The sequence below is a fragment of the Sinocyclocheilus anshuiensis genome, unplaced genomic scaffold (genome assembly GCF_001515605.1).
Source record: "Sinocyclocheilus anshuiensis isolate Anshui unplaced genomic scaffold, SAMN03320099.WGS_v1.1 scaffold522, whole genome shotgun sequence".
Lineage (NCBI taxonomy): Eukaryota > Metazoa > Chordata > Actinopteri > Cypriniformes > Cyprinidae > Sinocyclocheilus > Sinocyclocheilus anshuiensis.
Window position 1 is genome coordinate 263,457 of NW_015544185.1, and position 17,423 is coordinate 280,879.

At 37.2% G+C, this 17,423-nt stretch overlaps 2 protein-coding genes across 2 annotated transcripts in view; both read left to right on the forward strand.

Annotated features, from left to right (window-relative positions):
* The first annotated feature begins 1,538 nt into the window (after window positions 1–1,538).
* On the forward strand, window positions 1,539–12,123 carry LOC107696439 (phosphorylated CTD-interacting factor 1-like). Its single transcript, XM_016496764.1, has 16 exons — window positions 1,539–1,850; window positions 3,962–4,104; window positions 4,212–4,336; window positions 6,810–6,944; window positions 7,079–7,218; window positions 7,381–7,535; window positions 8,374–8,521; window positions 8,612–8,695; window positions 8,774–8,873; window positions 8,963–9,125; window positions 9,290–9,465; window positions 9,556–9,642; window positions 9,723–9,907; window positions 10,015–10,108; window positions 10,213–10,388; window positions 11,554–12,123. The coding sequence occupies exons 2-16, from the start codon at window positions 3,981–3,983 to the stop codon at window positions 11,819–11,821; spliced, it is 2,160 nt and encodes a 719-aa protein (XP_016352250.1). The 5' UTR covers window positions 1,539–1,850; window positions 3,962–3,980; the 3' UTR covers window positions 11,822–12,123.
* Window positions 12,124–15,030: 2,907 nt separating this feature from the next.
* LOC107696412 (deoxynucleotidyltransferase terminal-interacting protein 1-like) overlaps window positions 15,031–17,423 on the forward strand; it is a 6,093-nt gene continuing 3,700 nt past the window's right edge. Inside the window, exons 1-4 of the mRNA XM_016496723.1 lie at window positions 15,031–15,436; window positions 16,876–16,946; window positions 17,080–17,176; window positions 17,265–17,363. Of these exons, the coding sequence (XP_016352209.1) occupies window positions 15,362–15,436; window positions 16,876–16,946; window positions 17,080–17,176; window positions 17,265–17,363 (342 nt within the window). The 5' untranslated portion in view covers window positions 15,031–15,361. The remainder of the gene's footprint in view (window positions 15,437–16,875; window positions 16,947–17,079; window positions 17,177–17,264; window positions 17,364–17,423) is intronic.

Here is a 17,423-nt window from a genome sequence, read left to right on the forward strand (position 1 = left end):
TTACAATGCAAAGCAGTTAATGCTAAAATAAAACAAGATCAGCACAAGTTCTGTAATCAAACTCTAAACAGCAATATTGGAGATGCTGTTAAGCGCCCCTCGTGTCCTTCACACTTAATGCAGGCAGCATCTTACTCCTCAGACCTTATATACTACTTTTTGGGGAATTCTAACATCATTCTGTCATAATCTTATCAATTCCTCCATGCATGTCTTGTATGATCCAATCTTCCCGTTGTAGGTGTATCAGTCTCTGCAACTTATGCTTATAGACGGATGTCCTTCCTTTGCCGCTTACGTTGCTGTCTGCGTCTAGCACTCTTCCTCTTCTTCATCGTAGTCTTCCTCTGCACTGTAAAAAATTATTGTGATTTTAACAGTAAAATACTGTAAAAATGCTACAGTAAAAACCTGTTAACTGGTTAACAGTAATTTCCATACTATATTCGGTGAATAAATGTAATTACATTTAATGTAATTTTACTGGATGTTGAAACATGCTCTCTTCACCTCTAACATGCTGCCTACCCTCTTGTTGACCTTTTGGTTAATTACATAGCATCAAATTTCACAACTGTTGCTTGTTAATCCTAACAAAGCAAATGTTGCAAGTGCAAGCATCTTTATATCAAGGCATATATGGTATTAACCTAAAAACTAGCAAATAAAATATAATTGAAACAGCTAAATAGCAATATCAATATCCATATCCAAAAACAACTTAGAAATGCTGCCTTGTCAACTAACACAAAAGTTTAACTAATAAGCTATATATATAATAAAAATAAAAAGCACATAACAAAATCACAAAAACTTGAAACCTGAAAATATGAAAATAAAAGTGGATTCAAATTATTAATAAATACCATAATATATAAACAATACTACTGACATACAAATGTATTCTTATCTAAAACCTTATAGATTTATAGTTTATATTTGAGTAGATTAGAAATGTAGTCTGTTTGGAGAGTATAAACACAGTCAGCATCTAACCAGAAGTGAAAACAGCAATATAACATTAAAATAAAATAAATAATAAAGTGAAGTGCACACGATCAATATGAAAATGGCATGATGTACAAATAAGAAATGAGCCAAATTCAAACAATTCACAATAGTTCAAATGAAGTAATGATATAAGTAGAATAGCCTATTCAAAAGTGGAGTTCATAAGCAAACATTCACAAGAAAACTAATTTAAACAGCCTTTATTTAAAACTTTAATAATATAGCAATTCAAATAATAATTCAAAACATAGACTTACTTAATGCCATTAAGTAAATGTAACTAAAACTAAGTGTTAGCGAAAAATATTAAATATAATTTTAAGCAATTGAATTAAAACTTAAATAAAATAAAAATAAGTATTACATGAAAAAATGTAACTTTAAATAACAAAAACTTGAATGTTGCCTTGGCAGCTAACTGAAATTAATTGAAAAAAAAAAAAGTACTAAAATTACTAAAACTGAAATAAAGCTAAATGGAACTATTTGGGGAGGGAAACTAATAAAAATGACTAAAGAAATTCAAAACATAGACATTGACATTTTATTGAAGTAAATGTGTAAACATTTTCAGGACAACAATAAAGAACGTTCACATAGTTTCCCATAAATAAATAAAACCGTTTGTTATTTAATTTCACTGTAGACCGACTGAATGAACGCCTCTCTACAAATGGCCGCGCGGTTTCGACGACTTCCTCTGCAGACCTGCGCATGCGCATTAACCGCGTCCGAGTGCCCGATACAAGATGGCGGAGTCGGTGGGGAGGGAGAGGCGGAGGCGGGTCCGAACCGAATAGCGCAAAGCCTATCGAGGACTCCGATCAAACCTCTCCAAGGTAAGGGATTCTGCCATCGAAGAGCAGCATGAGACGTATAGGCGTGTGGCGGAATGTACGGGGCACAATAACATCCCCGCGGTTGCTGCATACGCGCGCAATAAACAGGTATTATACTGCGCAGTGAGCGCGGCGCCTAGTATGCGAGAGCTCGCGCCATCTTGACGACCGTTTCCACGAAGCAAAAGTTCGCGCCTAAAATATGTGGTCGTAACGGTCGAAGTTTGGCGGGGTTTAAACTCAGTAAAAGAGCACTTCGACACACTGTGCTGGTGGCCCTGTGTATCCCCGTCCTTTTGTGCCCAAATGAAGCCGGATGCTCCGCCACTTGGTCTTATTTTACCCGCTCTTTCCCGCACATCGGCTCGCGCTGCCGTAGCTCTTTGTTGGATGTTTTTCTCCTCCTCCTTCGGGTTTGTTTTCGGGCGGCTCGATCTGGGGTGGGCGGTGTAGCAGGCGCATGCGTGCCCTTCTTTCGCTCATTTGCGTTCTTATTAACGATGATAAACGCAGTAAACACTCGCGTAGAATAGATACATGATGTGTGGACTGATACTTGGTTTTAAAACTAAAAACCCGGTAATACTGTGGTATTACTATCCGATATCGTCACCGTACCGCGTAGCCGCCATAGTACATTTTGTAAGGTTTATTTGAGGAAAAACACGGTGTTCGAGTCTTTTCTGTGTTTGAACGATAAATTACTTTGTCAACATTTAAATACCATGTTGCCATTTCCTTACATTTAAGTTACCATGGTATTCTTAGAAGTTCCTCACTGTACGTTACACACATACACATACATGGAGCACTTTACCATTATACTCTTTATTATATTATGTCTGAATAGGTCTTTTATTAAGTTTTAGTTTTATTTAATTTAGAGTTATTTTAATACTTCAACAAACTAAATGGAAATTAAATAATATATATATTGAATTTATAAATGCGTATGTTTATATACAGTATATATGTATGTGTGGTTGGTTTTTGGTGTTTAGTTTTATGTTAGAATCATTATTATACACTCATACCTTTTTGTTCTTTAATGTTTTGAATTGTTTTTAGCTTTATTTTTAGTTTTTCTTTTGAAGTTTTGAAATTCTGTTGTATGCATTTGTCATTTTTATTTAATTTCTTTATTTTTAAAATGTGTATAGGTAGTATTTATAAAGTTTTAGCTTTTAGATTTGGACCTTTTGATAAGTTCTTAATATCTTTTTACCATATTATTTGCAAAGTACTTGGTCCCTGGAAATCCCATACAAAAATTTACCATGGTAATCAAAGCTTTTTGCAAATTGATTTGAGCCAATTATTGTTATTGCTGTAACGTAAATTAAAATATTTTTTTTACAGTAAAGTACTTCAGTGCACAAAGCTTTAGAGCACTGAATTTAGTTTTAATTGTGCGTTTATTGTCTATAGTAATACTATTAATATGATGCTTTGAAATATATACCATGGTACTGTATAATAATTACCATGTCCATGTATATTGTTTTAGTGTTTGGCAAGGTCATGGCTCAGTTTTATGAATGAAATGATTGTTTGAAACACTTTTTTTGTGAAACAAATGGAGGATCCAAAGTTTCACTTTCATTATTATGTTTAAGTTTTATTGTTTTCCTGCACAGTTTTTCTTTCACATTCACCTCAGCTGACTTAAAGGCATAGTCCCCCCCCCCCCCAAAAAAACAGTTTTCATTATTTTTTCACATCTTACTCAACTATTTAATTGATTACAGTCGTTTGCTTCAGTCTCTATTTTATTTGTATGTCCACAACTAAAATACATTTTTGGATTAATACGTATAATTGAATTAAATCAACTTGAATTTACTGTATTGATTTTGATTTGTCCCCCAGTACGCTGTGAAAATATTTTGCCTTTAAATTAGTTTAATATATTCTTGTGACCTATTCAAATCTATATATAAACTTTAATTTTCTGCAAGCTTAGGATGTGAAAGTTCAGTTTTGCATGTTTTATATATGGGGGTCTCTTGGGCCCCAAACACTACACTTAGGGTTAATATGACTTTCCTGTATATTGCTATCAGATTTGCAATGCTTTAATTTGGTAAAAATGCAACCTTTTCAATCTTAAGACAGGACAAATGAGGAGCTATGACGAGTGAAAACCACGGAACAGAAAAGGCAGACTCGGCATTGGTCATGTCGCCCACCGAGTCCACGTCACAGGCGGCTCCCTTCTCACCCTCAACCAGCAAACCCACCCAAGAGCTGCCAGGTGTGTATCTGTAAGGCTTTAAATGAACGACACGACTCCCTGTGGTCCTCGGTGCTCCGTGTGGGACTGCTGTGTCCTGCGCGTCTGATTCTTAGTGTCTCTTTCAGATGAGCTGATTCAGGCTGGATGGTCAAAATGTTGGAGTAAGAGGGAGAATCGGCCGTATTACTTCAACCGATTCACAAACCAGTCGCTGTGGGAGATGCCTGTCCTGGGCCAGCATGATGTCATTGTAAGTTCAGGCTTCAGAGCCAATCAAATCTCTTTATTATGGAGTTTGGGGAAGAACTTTGACAGGCTTTATTGTTTATACAGGTTACATTTTTAGATTGAATACATAATCCTGTATCAGTTTTATTTAGTATTAATCATATACTATTATAGTATTTATTGACATTTGTTATATATATTTATTTTTATTTTTTTCAGTTTTCATTTTAATTTTAGTAGTTGCGTTATGTGCTTTTGGGTTTAGGGTTAGGGTTACATTCATAATTCTGCATCTGTGTTATTTTAGTATTATTTATGTACTATATAGTTTTATTCACATTTTGAATTATATTTTGTTTTTATATTTTCAGTTTTGATTTTAATTTTAGTCATTGCATTGTGTTATGTGCTTCTGGGTTTTGTTTATACAGTTTTTATTTAGATAATACTTCTTGTATCAGTGTTATTGTAGTACTATTTTATATACTATTATAGTATGAAATTGAGTTTGCTTTTGTTTCTATATTTTTAGTTTCATATTTTTAGGTTGTTTCAATAATTCTTATTAGTTTTTTATTTTTAAAAATATTTCTATTTAGCTTTCATATATTTTTATTTCAGTTTTAATACTTCACTTAATACATAACTTTTTTTTTTTTTTTAAGTTTAGTTTGTCATCCAATAATATTTTACTTTATTTCAATTACCAAAAACGATTTAATCGAAAAGTAATCAAAACCGAAATTCAGAACCTCTAACCGATGTAATTTTCCCTTGTCGGTTATTCAGTTTTTTTTAATCCTGCTAATACTTTCCACTTAAAAACATACTACCGCGTGTGTAGTCCCGTCACTCCACCACGTCCAGTCAGCAACATGGAGGAGAACTCAAACACTGAGTCAACTCCGCAACAAGAGCAGCTTGTACCAAAGAAAAACACAGTGTCCGTCATTTGGACACATTTTGGGTTCAGTAAAGAAGACACTGAACAATACGAAGTCAAATGTAAACACTGCAGAAAAACTGTTTCAGCGACCAACACCACCATAGGGGCCGTTCACACAGACTGCATTTTTCCATTCCAATTTTTTCTATGTAAACACTCGCTAGATGGAAGTGTATGACCGTTGTGCTCACGTCTTTTGCAGCATTTCGCAAGTGTCAAGTTAAAAGAATTTCAGCTTTTACACTCAGTGCCGCTCATCAATGTCAGTTTCAACACAGTGGACCAATCAGAAGACCCCAGAGGTGGGGCGAGCGTTGCGAGCTTATGTTTACAGTAGCAAGTTGGCATGGCAGCTATTTTAATTGATGGCAACATGGTGGAGGAGGCGTTCTGTGCTGCACTTTTGTTTTTGTTTTTTTTTTTTATTTCTGAGTGCCTTCTCACATTTTTAAGATGCCTTCTGTGTGAATGGCCAGTAAGAACCTAGAGTAAATACTTGTGGATATAGAGTGACAGGACAAGATCACATGCAACAGCGTTCAGGAGTAAGGTTCACATCTATAATGTTATGAGCACACAGGATACACAGCCTGCTGATCCATGAGCAGTTATCAGCAGTGTTCTGTTTACATTTTTGCAGATGCCAATATTTAAAATATTTGTTTACAGGAGATGCAAGTTATTATTTTTTAGGGATGCACCAATACCGATACTGGTATCAGTATCGGGCTCGATACTGAGCTCCTGTATTCGTACTCGTTAAAATGCCCCGATACCAAACGCCAGGATTAAAACTAAATCGTAAAAATAAGACCATAAGACCATTTATAGGGGCATTCACTATAAATGTCATTTATTTTTAACCTTAGGCATACACGACTTTCCGGCGAAAGTGAATCTAGCAGCTTGTGTGAAATGCGCTAGACTGTAGTGTAGTACTGGAAAAAGTGGTATCGGTGCATCCCTATTATTTTTATTCTTCACTTTGCATTATTTAAAATAATATTTATTTACAAGAGATACAAGTTATTTTCTACTTTTCACATGGCAATATTTAAAATGTATTTTGTTTGTGAGAGGTGCTGGTTATTTTTTACTTTGGATATGCCAATATTTAAAATCATATTTTTTGTTTGCAGAAAATGCAAGTTATTTTCTACTTTTGTTTTTAGGAAACTTGCTTTTACATTAAAACTAAAATGTGACTTTTTCCCCCCCCCATAAGATGTTTTCATTTCAAGCAATGTTTGCTTTGATTTCATTTGTTCGAAATATTCAGTAAATAACCATAAAGAGTTTGTGTTTCCTTCAATTATTTAAAAATCACAAAGATAAGAAATGCACTCTTTCATTAGAAAAAAAAATCCCACCTTTAATAGTTGAGCATATTTGCAGTACAAACCATTTCAGTGAACTATGAGGGCAAAAACACAAGCAAACAAAATAATAATTTATTAATCGTAATCGAGGTAATATGTTCAATTAATTGAGATTTTGATTTTAGGTCATATCGTCCAGCCCTAATAACAACACTGTCCTGTTGTTTTAGTCAGATCCTCTGGGCTTGAATGCGGCTCCAGCCTCTGGCGAGGCGATGAGCGACGCAGGTCTGGGCAACGGTCAGCGTAAGAGACCTCCATTGGAGGACGCTCAAGCAGGCCCTAACAGTTTCAAGAGGCCAAAGGTCTGTTTTCTTCCAAATAGCTTATCTGATATGCTTATTTGATGCTTATAAAACAAATATCTATTTATCAACAACTGTTAATTTGTTTAGTCATATTTTAGTGAATAATTTTTCTTATTTCTGTATGATTTCAGGTTGAGATTCCAGTCACTCCAACCACTCCCACTGTCCCGATTTCTCCCAGCACGCCAGGAGTCAAACCCTGGGTCAACACCACAGATGATAAGCAAGGCCAGACCAGCGTCCCCGCTCCGGCTCCGTACCGGCCCTCTGTGTGAGTATAGGGTCCGTTTACTCCTCATTTATCAGTCACATTGGCTAAAAGCATCAACTAAAGGGTTAAATGTAAAAGGGAAAGTGAAAAGTGATTTCAGATATCCTGAGAGGGGTTAAGCTCTGTATACATGACGTGTCTGAACTGGTCTTTGTGTTTCAGGGTGTACTGGGACCTGGACATTCAAACCAACGCTGTGATCCGCGAGCGAGCCCCGGCGGACCACCTGCCTCCACACCCTGAGATCGAGTTACAGAGAGCTCAACTCACCACCAAACTGCGGCAGCACTACCACGAGCTGTGCTCTCAGCGTGAGGGTATGTGCACACCGCTGCCTTCACATCTGACTGAATATGTTCCCTTAAAATAGCTTTGCAAGATTATAAATATTAATGTCAATGCAACAAAAACAGCACTGTATAGTTTTTGTCTGTTTTGAAACAGCTGAGCTACTTTTATGCAACTGAAAATTTAGTGAAGTTAGTAGCTTTGTTACTCATTGTTTCATAATCCGCAACACTGGTCCATCTCCATTTTCACAGCCAATTGCAGTCTGGGTTAATGGTTTATGAGTGCATTGCAAAGTTACACTAAGGAAAATGCAGCTCAGTTGTGTCTCTTAATTTGTCTGGTGTCAGTAGGATTTTTTTTTTTAAGAAATTAATAATTCTATTTAGTAAGTCAAAAGTGACAGGAAAGACATTTCTAATGTTATAAAAGATTTGTTTCAAATAAATGATGTTCTTTTGAACATTCTATTATTCATCAAAGAATTCTTTAAAATGTGTAACAGTAAATGTATTCACAAAAATATGATTAGCAGCACAACTGTTTTCAACATTGATAATAATCAGAAACGCTTCTCGGGCAGCAAATCAGCATATTAGAATGATTTCTGAAGAATCATGTGACACTGAAGAATATATTTTTTTATATATTCAAATACAAAACTGTTATTTTAAATTGTAATATTTCACAATATTGCTGTTTTTATTGTATTTTTGATTAAATAAATGCACCCTTTGTGAGCAGAAGATCCTTCTTTCAAAAACAGTAAAAAATCTTACTGACCCCAAACTTTTAATTGCTATAAATATAATTTATAGATTACTGTTTGGAAATAATTGGTAGAAACGATTGACTGACTGTTTTCAGGCATAGAGCCCCCGCGGGAATCCTTCAACCGCTGGCTTTTGGAGAGAAAGGTGGTGGATAAAGGTCTGGATCCGCTCTTGCCCAGCGAATGCGACCCGGTCATTTCTCCATCCATGTTCAGAGAAATCATGAACGACATTCCCATCAGGTACTAGAACATCCGTGTTCAAGCTTCTCATTGTTATATATTTCAATATGGCAATGCTTTTATAATTTCCTTCTTTGCAACAAATTTCAGGCTCTCTCGAATCAAATACAAGGAAGAGGCCAGGAAACTCTTGTTTAAATATGCAGAGGCGGCCAAGAAAATGATTGACTCCAGGTAATTATTCATGTCAGTTACTAAGATTTTTGAGACAGACATGAACGTGGTATTAAAGTTTATTTCCCTTTTGCACAGAAATGCAACTCCTGACAGTCGGAAGGTGGTGAAGTGGAACGTCGAGGACACGATGAACTGGCTGAGACGAGACCATTCAGCCAGCAAGGAGGACTACATGGTACATTCTCAGTCGTGTTGCTCTGAGCTGCCTACCTAGACAGCATTTCAAGGCATCATATGCATGACCGTAATGCGGTCTTTCCTCAGGATCGACTCGAGCACTTGCGGAAGCAGTGCGGCCCTCACGTGGCATCCGTAGCGAAGGACTCCGTTGAGGGCATCTGTTCAAAAATCTACCACATTTCTGCAGAATATGTGCGCAGGATCCGGCAGGCTCACCTCACTCTGCTTAGAGAGTGCAACATCTCAGGTAGGCATTGGAGACGTCCATGAATCTGAACAGTGATCAGTGAGGGTTTTATTGTTGGACAAAAATCAACCAACTCCAAAAATAGGAGAATTTTTTGGCACTGGTGCAAATCTTCACTCTTGGTTTGACTAGAGCCTTTCTGATTTATTCTTCTTGCATTAAAGTGGATGGCACAGAGTCGAAGGCGGTCCAGGACCGGTTGGTGTATTGTTATCCAGCCAGACTGTCCATCCCATCTCCTCCTCAGCCGCGTGTTGAGCTGCACTTTGAGAATGACGTGGCCTGCCTGCGGTATAAAGGGGAAATGGTGAAGGTCAACCGCGGTCATTTCAGCAAACTGGTGTGTACATGCTAAGACGAGCTCAAAACAGATTAAGGTTGGATACATTGGGTTCATATTTTGTTAAATTTATTTCTCTGGCACAAACAGGAACTCCTATATCGGTACAGCTGTATTGATGACCCAAGGTTTGAAAAGTTCCTTTCTCGTGTGTGGTGCCTTATCGAAAGATACCAGGTAATACTCAAATTACAGGCATTGGTAACCAATCAGGAGACCGAATGCAGCATTAACGTGTGTTTCCGCCCCCCCCATAGGTGATGTTTGGCTCTGGTGTGAACGAGGGGTCTGGTCTGCAGGGGGCGCTGCCTGTTCCCATCTTTGAGGCTCTGAACAAACAATTTGGAGTGACATTCGAGTGCTTCGCTTCTCCTCTTAACTGCTATTTTAAACAGTTCTGCTCTGCATTTCCAGACATTGACGGCTTCTTTGGATCTCGAGGGTATGTAAATAATAAATAAGATTAACAATAACAACAACAATACGTCCAGGGACATCCGAGAGGTTAATTTGCTGTATTGGATCACTTCCGTATCTCTGTCCTCACAGGCCGTTTCTCAGCTTCTCTCCTGCCAGTGGCTCATTTGAGGCCAACCCTCCATTCTGTGAGGAACTCATGGATACCATGGTGAAACACTTTGAGGTGTGTGACTCTTTAACTTCATCCCAAAGTCATTAGATTAGAATATCTTTACATAAACATAAATGTACCCATGCTGATTCTCATTCTCTCTCTATCTTTCTCAGGATCTTCTGGAACACTCCAGTGAGCCGCTGTCCTTCATCGTCTTTGTGCCAGAGTGGCGTGACCCGCCGACCCCTGCCCTGACACGGATGGAGGCCAGCCGCTTCCGCAGACACCAGATGATCGTGCCTGCCTTCGAGCACGAGTACCGCAGTGGCTCGCAGCACATCTGCAAAAGGTCAGACATTTGTTGGTCTGTTTCCTTGTTCTTGTGGTTTTAGTTCCTTGTTCACTGCACAAATCTAACCAAAAGTGCTTTTAAACTGCAATCGCCACCAATGACATTGTTTTGTGAGGTTTAAAGGAGTAATTCACTCAGAAATGAAAATTTGCTGAAAATGTACTCCACCTCAGGCCATCCTGAGGATATAAATGAGTTTGTTTCTTCATCAGAACAGATTTGGAGAAATGTAGCATTACATCACTTGCTCACCAATGGATCCTCTGCAGTGAATGGGTGCCGTCAGAATGAGTCCAAACAGCTGATAAAAAGATCACAATAATCCACACCACTCCAGTCCATCAATTAACATCTTGTGAAGCAAAAAAAATGCATGTTTATGAGAATCAAATCCATCATTAAGACGTTTTAAACTTTAAATAGTTACTTCTGGCTAAAATGCGAGTCCTCTCTCCATAATATTGCTTTCTCCAGTGAGAAAGTCATTTAGTCTGAATCAGGAGATTAATGTGAAAACAGTCCACAACAGTTGTAAACAAACATGTGGGTGGATTTTGATGTGAGAGGACAACAGGAGATGGACTTTTTCACTGGACGAAGCATTATTATGGATTATTAGCTGGAAGCGATGGTTTGAAGTTAAAAACATCTTAATGATGGATTTGTTTCTTACAAACACAGCTTTTCCCTTCACAAGATGTTAATTGATGGACTGGAGTCATGTGGATTACTTGTGGATTATTGTAATGTTTTTATCAGCTGTTTGGACTCTCATTCTGACGGCACCCATTCACTGCAGATGGATTATTAGCTGGAAGCGATGGTTTGAAGTTAAAAACATCTTAATGATGGATTTGTTTCTTACAAACACAGCTTTTCCCTTCACAAGACATTAACTGATGGACTGGAGTGGTGTGGATTACTTGTGGATTATTGTGATGTTTTTATCAGCTGTTTGGACTCTTATTCTGACGGCACCCATTCTCTCCAGAGGATCCACTGGTGAGCAAGTGATGTAATGCTACATTTCTCCAAATCTGTTCTGATGAAGAAAAAAAAACAACATTTTTGGATGGCCTGAGGGTTTCTTTTTTGGGTGAACCGTTCCTTTAACCCATGTTTTGCTACCATGACTGATGTTTCCATCCTCTGTATCTCTCAGAGAAGAGATATACTACAAGTCTGTCCATGGAACGGCAGTCATTTTCCTCCAAAACAACGCTGGCTTTAGCAAATGGGAGCCCACCACGGAGAGAATCCAGGAGTTCCTGGCAGCGTATAAGATCTCTGGCCGTTCATTGCCCTCACCTGGTCCTCCTTCCACCAGTACAGGAGACAAAGACTCCAAACCGGTCCAGGAGCACTTGGCTAAGAGTCAAGACAACAGCAGTCCTGTTGACAAGACTGCACCGGACACAACAAACATTTAGACCGCGGCGCTGGCGTGTGGCCACGTGTATGTATGTATGTTCATGGGAAAGAGTCTATGATTGTATGAGAGGTTTATTATTGTGCTGTTGGGTTTAGATGAGCACTGGGCATGTAAATGTTCACGCTAGAAGAAGAAAGACTCATGTTTGTTTACTTTCTTCCTCTATTTTTTAAATATTATTTGTTTTAGGTTTTTGAGTTATGTTATAATAATTGTTGGGTTTTATATCAGTGTATTGATAGTTTGGTCACTTTTATGTTTTCTTTTTTTAAGAGATGATAAATGTAGTCGAGTATATCTTCTTCTTTTTTTTTCTTTTTTTTTGGCCTTTTATGGGTGAATCTCATTGAAATGTCATATTTCACACCAAGATCGAAAGAAAAATATTTTGCATAAAGCAAAAGCAGAAAGCCTTTTAAGCTTTCCATTAGCATTTTTTCAACAATTGAGCAAGTTTTGTAGTTGTAAATGGTGATTAAACTTACTACATTTTCATTTGTTATACAGTATTTACTGTATTACAGTTAAAAAGTTACTATTACAATGATATTTAAAAGATCAAATCAGAATAAATTCAACACAATGCAACTTAATTGTACTGGGTTATCTTAACCACCTTAATATATTTTGCATTACAGTAGTAAATTCTTATTATTTTTTTGCAATATGGTATATACAAATAATGTGAAAAAAAAAGAATGGTCTTCAAATAGGTTTCATTTTCTTTTATGCAAAATAAAATAGCATATTTCTTTGTTGATTTTGTGTTGAAATTAGACTAGCTTTGTGATATTCACTCTTTAATTCTGTGCTTTTCCCACTGGCAGGATTACGAAGCTGTCAATGAGTTGATGCTTGTATATTGTTGTTTTAGATGATTCAGAAGATGATCGGCGATCAGGCAGCTATGTTTAAATGCCTTCATCATGACATGCATCATTGTTAGGGCTTCTTGAAGCGGTCGTTGGTTCCCATTCATAGACGTTCCTTTCTGAGTTGAGAGGTCATGTTTGGTTGCTTCATGTCAGAATATATACTGTACGTAATAACAAAAGTTCAGTAAAAAAGCTGAAAAATATTTATAATCTAGTTTCCACCTAGTCATCCATCTGCAGTGAAAGCCAGTCCTTTTTCTTGTCTTTTTAAAATATTGTACAGAACACAATAACAAATCTGAAATTTTCTACATTGATTGCGTTCTTCGTTTCTGTACAGCACAAGCCTGTGTGAACCTCAAGTCCTAATGTGGCATTCTGGGCCACATCGATTCTAGCATTTAGGTCTAGCAATTGGAAAAAGCAAAGTAATATTTCTTATTAGTTATGAAAGCATTATTCCAGATGTTTGTAGTGTGTTATTGAGAATGAATTAGCTCGTAAATATGGCGTAGGCCCCTCGTTTTTCTCCAGTGAGTCTACCTCTCATTTCGGGTGTTTTATAATTCAAACGAAGCAGTAAATGAGTGGCTTATTCTTCCTTTAATAACTGCATTGGCGTCCAGTTATTAGAATTGGTAGCTATTGCCTTGATTTCACCGTTTCGTGTATGTGAAAAGTGCTTTAAAAGTCGACTTTTTTTGTTTTTTATTCTAATCATAGAAATTTGTTTACATGATATTCGTTTAAATTGTATCACTGGGCAGCGTTTTGAATGTACATTTTAAAAAAAGGAAAAGTGAAACGTTATTGATGGATTTGTTGCTACAATTGGACTTGAAATGTTGCGATTATCAACACTACAATGGTGGATCTTTATTTTTTGTTTGTTTTTGCCCTGCTAATACGTATGTAGGAATTCATATTGTATATTATCACTTTATTAAGCCCAATCACTTCCATCTGTAAGAAAGTATAGGTTTGTTTGGTTGTTTTTATGCAGTGGACTACATTGTCTTGTAGCCAAACTTGGGAAATGGCTTTTATATTAAGTTTAAAAGCATTCCAGTGGTTTGACGTGTAATGTAACCCAGCTTGCCATTTATAAAATCCAATATAACCCTTGGTAAGTATTGGGGAGTTGTTGGATTTCTTAATCCCAGAGTGGATCACCAGCAAAACTGTAGATGTTGTGCGTTTATTTGGAAGGAAAACAAAATGTCTCTTTCACCATGCTTTTTTTGTTGGTTTTAATTTGACGTTTTGGTTCTAAATAACTGTTTATGAATTTATAGAATTTATTAAATAGTTATTAAACCAAAATAAACCAAAGTGTTATTAAAAGAGGAGGAATTTATATTGTATCTTAAAGTAGAATTGTGTACGGTCGCATCAGTAATGCATAGTGTAACCAGCAAAAACATCCAGTTATCCATAACTTTATTTTTATAATTCTCTTTTGGTTATTTGTTTTCTTACAAAGGTATGTTTGGGTTTTTATTTTGCATGACCTGATATTTTTCATTACAAAAAAACAAAAAAAAACATAAATTGTACAGATCTGTATCGTTTAATTAGTCGTACGCTTTGCCACACTAGGCTTTTAACCGATTTGTATTTATCAGTCATGTTGATTTATATTTGGTTGCCATTGCGTTTGTTGATTCAGTGTCCTCTAAAATGCCATGAATGTCTCCCCTGTAATATTATTCTGATAAAGACAACGATTCAGTGAATGTAAATATGTCTGTGCTTATATGTTTCTTCTACCTGTATATTATCAGTGTTGTGGCATTTCCCATCACCTAAAGTGGTATAAAGATTTTCCTCTGAATCAGAAAAGCTCTCAGTAAAATATTGAAATCACGCACCCATCTCTGGCATTTGTTATTATATTTATTGTACATATTTGCTATTTAAGGAACTCAGAAACAGCTTAAAATCTGCTGAAATTGCACAGTTACACTAACAAAATGTACCATGGTATTACCTTTGTTTATTTTGGACACAGTGCCATGGTAATACCATGTTTTATGTGTATCTGGTATAATTTGGAGTTTTGTGCAATACCATGGTACATAAATATGGTAGTCGTAGAATCGTCCTTTTATCGAACATCCTTGGAAATAATTTATATATATTTGAAAAATAAAATAGTTTGTACTTTTTAAATTTGTAATATAACAACTATTTATCTATCTTTATCATCTTAATCTTCCGTGCCACAACAATGATGGCCGCTCGCTCCGTGTAAAGCATGACCACGCCCATTGTGTGGCTGCGCATGCGCACTACCGACCATTGACTTTTATTTTGAAATTCGCCACAGAACGCGCAAGAGCCGATGATGATTTTGTTTACGTCACGGCATTGTTGAGCTTGAGGAAGCGACTGACAAGTCATCGAGCTGTCGAACTTCGACAAACAGTGTTTTTTCCTGATTATTTAATTGTTTCTAAACGCGTGCCGTTAAGCCTGTTTTTCTCCATGCACATCTGTAGTAAAGTTTAAAGGGTCAGAATTAGCTCGCCAGCTTTCTGACTGCATTGAGTTGCTGTCAGCGCGCAGCGGTGAAGTGCACACTTATCGTTCAGCATCAAGAACCCCCTGCAGCGTTCCTATCGATCCGCATCGATCCGCTGAGCATTCATTGGTAGTGAGTGATGGGGGCCCAGAGGAGTGAGGGACGCAGAGACTGGCTCCAGCAGGATTTCAGCGAGCAGCAGGTCCAGACAGTGGTGAGTCAAACTCTATATATGCACCATAAGTGAGCATGAAATAGTGATGTCCGGTTCGCGAACGAACCGTTCGATTTAACCGGTTCTTCTTAGTGAACCGGTTGAACCAGTTCACCAAATCGGACTGAATCGTTGAAAAGTGTAAGCATTAATCCACAAATTACTTAAGTTATTCACTTTTTAAACGTGGCTGACACTCCCTCTGATTCGAAATAAACCAATATCCCGGAGTAATTAATTTACTCAAACAGTACACTGACTGAACTGCTGTGAAGAGATGAACACGAGCAGAGCAGCATCTGTGCAGCAAGCCGGATAATGAACGTACACGCCCACTGCTGGAGCGGTTCTCGTTCTTGAGTCAAGAACCGGTTGCATCGGTTTTCGGATCACCAGTACACTCAACCGAGAACCGTTTATTTCGGACACGTCCGATTTGAGAACCGATGAGCTGATGATACTGCGCATGCGTGATTCAGTGTGAAGCTACCGAACAGTAGCGAACAGTAACTACTATGACTGACACACACAGCACGTATGAAGCGAACTGGTTCTTTTGCACAACTGATTCTGTGCTAATGCTATGAGCGCGGGTAAACCGAAGACTTGAATGAAGGGCAATCTGGCGAAACGTACGTTTATTTAATAACAAATAAATCGCAATGGATTATGTATAGTAAGTGGATTATGGTTTCTGCGCTGATGACAACTAATTTATTTACTTTATATCTTCAAGACTTAAATCCTCGTATGCACATCACTGCCTGTTACTGTATTTGGGTGCTTAGCTGCAAAACTTAATTGTAAACTTTTCAGATCATGATTATGATGTTTTAACTGACTGAAGTTATGATTACTGACTTTATATATTTGAATGTGTATTTTCATCCAGGCCTGGGACGATAGACTTGATATCATTACATTAGGGCGTAAAAGAACCGATGAACCGGTTAATTTAAACGAACTGTCCGAAAGAACCGGTTCGCGGAAAAGAACCGGACTTCCCATCACTAGCATGAAACCTGCCAAGAACCTTTCCTGGTCACATTCACCCCAAAAATGTATAAAAGAAAATATATTTGCCACAAAGAAAACTAAGCCTGTTTTTAGGACAATTAACAATTTTTGCATTGTAACATAATTTTCTTGACAATTAAGCACATATAATAACAAAATAGTTTAGTGCTTCAAGTGTAATGTATTTATTACCTTTAAAAAAAACCTGTACTTTTATCTATCTGTAAATCAAAATACTGAGTACTAAATTATTGCACTGGCTGTCAAACCATCCTTGCAATTACATGCAATTATAAATTAAGCATTTTATTATATTATGGCCATGCAAGAGGGCTGTCCTAATTGGATCTTAGTTGTTGCATCCTTCTTTATGACCATTTTCATTTATCTGGATGTTGTGAAAATGTTTTCCTGAATGGCAGAATCCCTGGAACATCATGATCAAACACAGACAGGTTCATCGCAGAGGACGACGCTCACAGATGACGGTCAGGTAAGTCCATAAATGTGCATTTCAAGATTGATGAAGTGCGTGATTTGTTAAACTACTATAATCTCAGGTTAGTTGACATTTGTGGCTCTTTCAAAACGTCACTATGTTTGATTGAGCGTGTCATTGTGTGAAGTTACACAGATCCTGTCATTTCCATGGATCTTCTGCGAACTGTTCTGCAGCCCAGCTTTAACGAAGATATCCGTGCTGTGTTCAGAAAATATATGAAGGTGACTGATCGATCATGTTATTTTTTTGGGACTTGTTATGTGTGATTAAATTGCTCTGATCGTGTGTTTTACTCTTTTCTTTGTGCAGTTTTTTGAGAAAGCGGCCAGCAATGTGAAAGAGAATGTTGGAGGAGATGTCCAGCCTGACCAGCTTATCAGAGATGCCTGCAGAAGCTGCCTGGAACATGTAAATCATGATTTATGCATATTTTTACAAAAAAAAAAAACATATATATATATATATATA

Coding starts and splice junctions, on each gene's coding strand:
- LOC107696439 (XM_016496764.1), top strand. CDS start 3,981: ATGACGAGTGAAAACCACGGAACAGAAAAGGCAGACTCGGCATTGGTC. Junction 4,105..4,211: donor ACCCACCCAAGAGCTGCCAG/GTGTGTATCTGT, acceptor TGTCTCTTTCAG/ATGAGCTGATTCAGGCTGGA. Junction 8,522..8,611: donor ATGAACGACATTCCCATCAG/GTACTAGAACAT, acceptor AACAAATTTCAG/GCTCTCTCGAATCAAATACA.